Genomic DNA, 8808 nt, shown 5'->3' on the forward strand with positions numbered 1-8808 from the left:
TTATATTACATTTGATCCTTAATGTAAGAATTAAATAACTAAGTTATAAAAATTAAAAAAATTAGTTAAATTAGTCATTTGTAATAAATAGATGTTGTCTTTCCTAAAATACCTCTATTAATAATACGCATTAGAACTACTACTTAATAAAAAAATCATTAATATATGTAATAGATTATTTGAGAGCAAAAAGATTTTAATCTAATTTTTTTAATTTAATCAAATTAACTAAATAGATCTTATATTAAAAATCAGATGAATAATTAGTGTTGATTAGAGGTGGATTAAGAGACAAGGGTTAAAGAGGGGACATGAGAGGATAAGACATAGATAAGGCACGTGCGTGGAAATGGAAGTGGACAGGTGGCAGATGAATGATAATGTATATATTGTTGTTTCACTGATCTCATGAGTCAGCAACACGTGCTTAAAATAATTCACGCACGTCTTTTTTAGTCTCCAAATAATAATATTGATTTCGGCGCATCCGATCCATCCGCAATCCTCTTCCCATTCCTTATCCAAATATCTCCACAACTGTCTACCGGAGTACCTCAATATAGATGAATTTTTATGATATTCTGTCTAATTTATTTACTTAATTATTATTTGTTTTTTTGTAATTTAAGCTAATTAATTATAACTATAAATATAAGATATCTTAATACACTCTCTTCTAAATTTATATATTTTTTAAAATAATTCTTAGTTTCAATCAATGAAGCAGTTTCTACTGCAAATGAATAAATGAGATATTTAAAAAAAAAAAGGCACTTTTTTCCAGATAACTTACTTAATTAATTTTTTAATATTTATAAATTAGTTAGGTAACTGTTATATTTAAAATTGATAAAATAAGTATTTAATGTTTGTTAGAGAGCCCTTGCATTCAATCTATGTGGACATTTTCACATATACTCGCGTATTATAAATCTCTTCCTGTTTTATTAATGCAATACATGATACTCCATCTAGTCATTTGTATAAAATACAAATAATTGAGTTACAGGATTCAGATGCTCTTCTCATCCATTCTCTCATTTTCTTCTCCTTATCCCATTCCCACTTTGAGTTAAAAATTGAAAGTTTGAAATTTAATATCATATAAAATTATACTTCTCCGGTCTTTAATATATGACTCATTTAACTAATTTAATTAGATTAAGGAAGTTAGGTAAGTTAGTTAATTATAAGAAATGCGACACGTTTTTCCTAAAACACCATAATCATCTTTCTTAATACCATATCTCCTTTTTCTACTTGATTATAATTGAGAGAATATTCATAGGGGTAATTTAGAGAAAATTAATAAATATGAGAAATGAATCTTATATTTAGGACCAAAACCAACTCAACAATCGGGTCCTATATTAAAAACCGGAGGAGTATTATAATATTACATAAAAGTAAAAAAATAAACGATTAAAATTCCATCTACATAGTTAAAAGCTATAGACTACAAAATATTGAATCTGCAGCCATTCATTTCTCAGCCGAAGGGAATCAGATAAGGAGAAGAAAAGGAGGAAAAAGGATAAGGAGAGAATTCAAATACTCAAATTACATATATCAAAAAATTAGTTAAATTAAAATCGATGAAAGCAATAATGTGTAAAAAATGTATTTTATTTTTAAAAAATACCCTTAAGTAGGGAGAGAAAGAAAGTAAGTGAATAATAATTAATACATTGATATAATATGTAACTAACCGAGGCAAAAATGAATAAAAGTTTAGTTTAATAGGACTAGACTATCCCTAGAAATGGTATCTTGAATATACAACCATGTATAAATTCGAAATATTATTTTTTTAGGAAATCAAAATTAGGTAATTAAGTCCTCAGAACTTATTAAGGACAAAGGAAAACTAAAGAATTTACATATTATTCCTCAACAGTATTTTCATATTGAGAGCTAGATTCAACAATATCGGTAGAGGATAGGTACCATTTAATTTAATCACGTTGCTGACTTAAAATTTGTCTTTTAAAAATTGAGATAAAATTCATGAAAATGATCAAGAGGCTATGACGAATAATAATGAAACTTCTACACCCTTGCAGAAGAAGCAGTCGGCTAACTTCTAAAGTCAAAAGCTTATCCCTCTTTTTTTTTTTTTGACCAGCAAGCTTATCCGTCTTATCCGTCTTATTAAAGTACTTTTTTTTATAGTTTTTCATAAGTTTGAAGATTATAATATTCTAGACCCCACATTCTTCAATGTGCTCCTTCACCGTCATTTTTCTTAATATTTATTTATTTTGCTACACATAGGTATTCTTTTATTAGAAGCAATCATATTTTTAAAGTATTGTCGCTTATGAGACACAAAATTTGAGCATCTATTCTAACAGGAATTCAAATTTTAGTTTACCATATTATGAGGAGTAGCCTTTTCTACTAGACTCAACGCCATTGGTTGATCCAATATTTATCATATATTATCAAATACACCTCTATTGAATTAATGAGATAGTATAGGTGAAAAAAATGAACTCTAAACACCTATTATCTCACTTTTTTACCAATGAAATTGAATAAAGGCAGATTTTGGAAAAGAAGTATGATTTTTGAGAATATTAAGATTATTAATTACCTTTAACTAAATTTCTTAATCTGTTATATTTAATTAAATGGATCAATATTTAGGACAGCAAAAATACTCCATCTCCATCTGACCACGCCTATTATAAAACACTTTCTAGTAAGAATGAGAGGTCTTTATTATAAGTTACCAGGTGAAATATTAATTATATTTTTCAAAATTTTTCCTATTTAGAGTTTGATACAATTTTTCCTTTTCACTTTTCAAGATGTTATTCATGATTCAACATAAAGATAAATTTTTTAAAATATTTTCAAACAAATTTAACGACTTAACCACTTTCATTAATTTGATTAAAAAAACCACTTCCCTTAATTTGATGAGGTGGTGGGAGATTGGGACTTGTCTTGTATTATTTAAACTTGTGTTTTCCTTTTTATAGAGGTGAGACCACTTACTATCTTAACCAACAACTTATTGGTTCAGTGTACTTCCTTTAACTGCAAACGAATGCATTTAATTAATTAGCAAATGCCAGATTTCTGAATTAAATATGCTACCTCCTTCCCACCTGTAACTTGCATACCCAATTACCCATCACCAAAAAGTGTGTGTGTATGTAAGAATGAATTGTAGTTCTTCCTACTGATTGAACCGAGCAAAGATTATTAATAAACTTTTCGATAGTATATTTATAAAATATTTAACCATCACTTAAGCAAAGCTTTAAGTCACACATGAAAATATTAAAAGCAATAAACGATTGAGATGGTAAGCAGTCTCACTTTTGTAAGGAGGAGAATACAAATTCGAATATCAAGAAGCGCACTTATTAGGAAGACTTTAACCTTAATACTTCTAGCCTAGTAGAGATGAGTTTCAAGTTCAAAGTAGCTTGAAGATACTCTGAATTATACCCAAAAAAAAATTTACAAGAAATAAATGAATTTATAGCACGCATATAGAAAGGTTTATGTATAGTGTTGGATTAGTGCTCCTGCAAAATGAAACTACCCTCTCAACCTAAAGATATGTAATTTATAGTATTAAAATTTTAATCCGGATCAAGTAATTAGAGTTGTGAGCTGATGAATTAGTCTTCTAACCGATTTAGTCAAGTTTTGGACAAATCCAGCATATTTTATATTTTTTCTCCTCGTGTTGAGCATTTGAACCCATGCCAGTCTGTCAGATTTATGCATCAAATATATTTTATATTTTATGCATATAAACGTTACATCCCATTTACTTGCATATTAATATATTTTATTTAAAATTACTCCTTTCAAATGTTGTTGTATATTTTAATTGTGTTATATATATTATCTTCACTTCTTAATATAAAATTTGTTGGGGGATTGAGTTTGATCCTAAATATAATATCTCAATCCATTTTATCTCCACATGCCATATTTTTTCCTCCAAATTATCCATATTGATTACACATGTTGAGAGGGTTTGCATTAATGAATAGTTTTAATGCAAATGATTTAAGAGAATATCTTAGAAAAAATGACATATTTTTGTGACAAATAACTAATATAACTGATTTTTTAAATATATCTAAAGTAGTTAAGGAGATCTTATATTAAAAATTAGAGATAATATTATTTTAATCATGATTGGTTTATCTTAAATTATTATCAAACCATTAACCCTTGGACTGTGTTGTCTCTACTGTCTAACAATTTGATGACTAGTCCCTTTTTTTTAGTACTTTGGTGTATTTAGTGTCATTGAAACGGCAAACACTCGTGTATAGGCATGCATAGAGCTGAAACAAAATATGCGTATAAACAAAGTAGAGTAATTATCTCCGGCAAAAAAAAAACCAGAGTAATTATCTTTTTTTTTTTTGATGAATTAAACCAGAGTAATTATCATTTCTCTAATCCCATTTATAAGATAAAAAGAGAAGAAATTTTTTTGTTCTATTTATAAAACAGGGGAATAAATTTTTCAATGAACATATAATTTTAACGTGAATTTATTATTGTGTTAACTTTATTCTGATGAGATGCAATGTATATTAAATAGAGATAAAATTAGAAAATTATTAAATTTTAAATGGGAGTTAATGAAGTTTAAAATTTTTTTAGTCTTATAAATAGGATCAAAATAATAACTCATAGTCGACTAATTTTATATATGGGTTTTAATAAAACAAAATACTATGGCCTGTTTTATTTAATAAAGTGAACACCTTGCTTTGGGCAGCAACAGACCTAAACCTAATTAATTATGACACAACAAAGATACTACTTTTGCCCTTATTGTTTGCCACTTGTAGGAAGGATTTTAGTCCTTTTTATTTGTCACTTTATCCTTTTTAATACTTGATTTCCAATTCTACCCCTGTTAATTATTTTTTTGCCAAACTGCCCTTAACTATAGTAAAGGTGAAGAAAGATAATGGGTGAGAGAAAATATATCATATTTTTCCCGCTATCCATATCTCTTTAATAAGGGTAAAAATAAAAGATTTCATCTATTTAATGCCCTCCTTGTTATGAGAGAAATTACTACAAGTAACAAATAATAAGGAGCAAAGCGATATATATATATTCTTGACGAGGACAAGCTTAACCCTAGTTATGATCATTAATATAACATTGAGTTAAGCATCAATTAAATACAGACCATTAATTAGTTTGGTATCCAAATTACTCCTTCACCAACCATAAAATTGCCTTTTCTCTTTTGGTATTGCTATAAACAGAAACAATTAGCAATAGAGCAACGTAGAAGATTGGGATAATTGTATTATTAGTATGTGCTTTATATATATGTATCTCATCTCTACACACCCACCCACGCGCGCACACAAAATATTATTGCAGATCACGTTGGTTTGAAGCATTAAATTGAATTGCTTATATTCAACCATTTTAGATAAAAGAGATGATGCAACTGAGTCTTGCGGTTATATTATTTTCATGTTCAATTTTAATTTCGTCAATATGAATTTTAATTTCTTATTATTAAATTAGATTTTAATATATGCAACAATAATATCAATTTTTAACTATTCATTTATAGAAATAATTAATAATAACTTAACTTCAACTTTAAAAAAAGTTGGACCGTCCAAAAGCTCATCTATAATGACCCAGATGTGACAAAAGCATGCATTAAAAAGAGAATGAATTTCAATGCTAACCAGAATGGTGAGCACCAAAAGTTAATCACCATTGCACACCATTCATATCTAATTTAAATGGTTCAAATAAATTTTTTTAATTTAAATTTTTCTAAAAGAGATTTTAATGCATACAAAATTTAAAATAATGGTATATAATTTTTTAACTGTTAGTTTTCTAAATAATAATTTTTCACTTAAAAATCATTAATTAAAAAATTTAAATCTAAATAATTGAAAATTGCATCTGAATAGTGCAGAACTCACTGCAATTATAAACACCATGACACTGATTATTGTGATTAATACCGAAACTAGTCATAAGTTAAAGAAAAACACAAATCAATGTGGTTATACACACACACAGGTGGTCCACTTCATATATCATTGCTTTTTTCTCTTTAACTCTCAAATACAGTATATATGTTATTTGTTGCAAATTATACAAAAATCATATTGTCAAATTATTACCTCTAAAATATATATTCCATGAGCAAAGAGCAGCCATTTTAATTTAAGCTTGAAAATCATGTGCTCAAAATCTCACTACAGCTTGTACTCATATGTTCTTTGTCTATTTGTACTAAAGATGTTTTGGTCTGTGACCTCTCTTTTCCCTTGAACATATCTCTTTCTTGTTTCAGCACACAATCACACTATAAAATCTCACTCTCACACCATCAATCTTCCATGCACAAACATTCCTATATCTCTACCGTCTTACACTCACAACACACTCAACTCTTCTCTTGCAATAACAAGCTTTTCAAGTATGTTCTTCTCCATCTCCGTATTTCTAGGGTTTTTCCTTCTCTCTTTTCTCTTCTCATTCTTTTGTCATAGAAACAAGTCCATTCATTCTTCTTCATCTTCTTCCTTCTTCCACGGCCCTCCTTCCTACCCAATTATTGGCTGTCTTATCTCTTTCTACCAAAATCGCCACCGTCTCTTGGACTGGTACACCTATCTCCTTTCCAAATCCTCCACGCAAACCATCGTGATCCGTCGCCTTGGCGCCCGCCGGACGATCATCACGGCGAACCCTTCTAACGTGGAGTTCATCCTCAAGACGAATTTCCACAATTTCCCCAAAGGGAAACCCTTCACTGAGATTCTTGGTGACCTACTTGGCTGTGGCATATTCAATGTAGACGGCGAGCTTTGGTCGGAACAACGAAAAATAGCCAGCCATGGCTTCAGCACGAGGTCGCTCAAAGACTTCATCGTCAAAACCCTCGAAGAAGAAGTCCAAAAGAGACTAATCCCTTTGTTAGAATCAGCTTCCATTACAAACCAAGTTGTGGATTTGCAGGAAATACTAAGAAGATTCACATTTGATAGTGTTTGTAAAGTCTCTTTGGGTATTGATCCTAGTTGCTTAGATCTCTCTCAGCCTCTTCCTCCTCTGGTTCAAGCCTTCGATAGTGCGTCGGCAATAAGCGCCATGCGAGCGACCGCACCAGTTTTTCTCATATGGAAGTTGAAACGAGCATTGAATATTGGGTCTGAGAAATCACTGAAAGAAGCCATTAAACTCGTCCACGAGTCGGTTCTGGAAATCATAAGGAACAAGAAGAAGAACATTGTCAACAGTGTACAAGACGAAGATTTGTTGAGTCGATTGTTGCTTGCAGGGTACGATGAGGTTTTAGTGAGGGATCTGGTGATAAGCTTTATAATGGCAGGAAGAGACACAACGTCGGCGGCGATGACGTGGCTTTTTTGGTTGATTTCGAAGCATCCAAACGTAGAAGAAATGATAGAGAAAGAAGTGAAGAAAGTTTTCGAAGATGAGGAGGGAAAGAAAATGAAGCCATTTGATTATGAAGGCTTGAAGACGATGAATTTCCTTAAAGCATGTTTATGTGAATCGATGAGGCTGTATCCGCCGGTGGCGTGGGACTCAAAGCATGCGGCGGAGGACGACGTGTTGCCGGACGGGACGGCGGTGAAGAGGGGTGATAGGGTGACGTATTTTCCGTACGGAATGGGGAGGATGGAGGAGTTATGGGGGAAGGATTGCCGGGAGTTTAGACCGGACCGGTGGTTCGATGAGGAGGTCGGCCTTGATCAGACGGCAGGGCTGACGATGAGACATGTGAGCCCGTACAAGTTTCCGGTTTTTCAGGCGGGTCCGAGGGTGTGCCTAGGGAAGGAGATGGCTTACATACAAATGAAGTATGTGGTCGCTTCTATGGTGAGCCGGTTCAGGATAAAACCGGTTTGTGAGAACCATCCGGTTTTTGTCCCTCTCTTAACAGCTCATATGGCTGGTGGGTTCAAAGTCAAGGTCTGCAAGAAGAAACCTGAAATTGATACATAGCCACATCTCCATGGACGGTGGGAAAATAAATAAATATATATATATATATATTTATATATGTCTGCGCACGCGCGTGTAGAGAGAGAATATGGAGTGGGATCACCAAGATGCCTAGGAATATGATTAGAAAGGATTGTGTGATTTTGACGTTTTTGAATTTATTTAATAATTGTTATATCTGTATTTTTTTCCTAATAATTACCTTTTCTAACTGCTCCTTTCAATTCTTTTTATGAGGTTATTTTAACTAAATTACGCTATCTAAAAAAATAATTAAATTAGTTAAAATTAATAGATATATAAAAATTACTTTTTAAATATGCTCCTTTCAATTCTTTTTATGAGGTTATTTTAACTAAATTACGCTATCTAAAAAAAAATTAAATTAGTTAAAATTAATAGATATATAAAAATTAATTTTTTAAATATGTTTTTATTCAATAAGGAAGCAAATAAGAGAGAAAAGTATGAATAATGAGATAAAAGATTAAAAAGAATGTGTTATATAAAAAAAAAAGATGAGGACATAGAATAGAAAATTAATTAGAGGTAAAATTAGTTTTAAAAAAAAGCATATTTAATGTTCTATAATCATAAATAGAATTTTTTTGAAAAAGACCAAACCAATTCAAATTTTGTAATCTTACAAAAACGACAAGAAGGAATACATAACATTCGATAAACTTAAAATCTAAATTTTCTAAATTTTGAATATAACTTTATTAATTTGAATGAATTTTGATGGTTCAATCAATTTAAATAATTTTAAGTTTTTAAATTTGAAACAAATATTTATTCACA

General features: G+C 30.4%; 1 protein-coding gene across 1 annotated transcript; it reads left to right on the plus strand.

Annotated features, from left to right (window-relative positions):
* The first annotated feature begins 6456 nt into the window (after window positions 1–6456).
* LOC114720878 (cytochrome P450 94B3-like) lies at window positions 6457–8007 on the plus strand. Its single transcript, XM_028906597.1, has one exon. The coding sequence runs from the start codon at window positions 6457–6459 to the stop codon at window positions 8005–8007; it is 1551 nt and encodes a 516-aa protein (XP_028762430.1).
* The last annotated feature ends 801 nt before the right edge of the window (window positions 8008–8808 follow it).

The sequence above is a fragment of the Neltuma alba genome, unplaced genomic scaffold (assembly GCF_004799145.2).
Source record: "Neltuma alba isolate B1F8T4 unplaced genomic scaffold, ASM479914v2 tig00012004_pilon, whole genome shotgun sequence".
In the NCBI taxonomy this organism is placed as follows: domain Eukaryota; kingdom Viridiplantae; phylum Streptophyta; class Magnoliopsida; order Fabales; family Fabaceae; genus Neltuma; species Neltuma alba.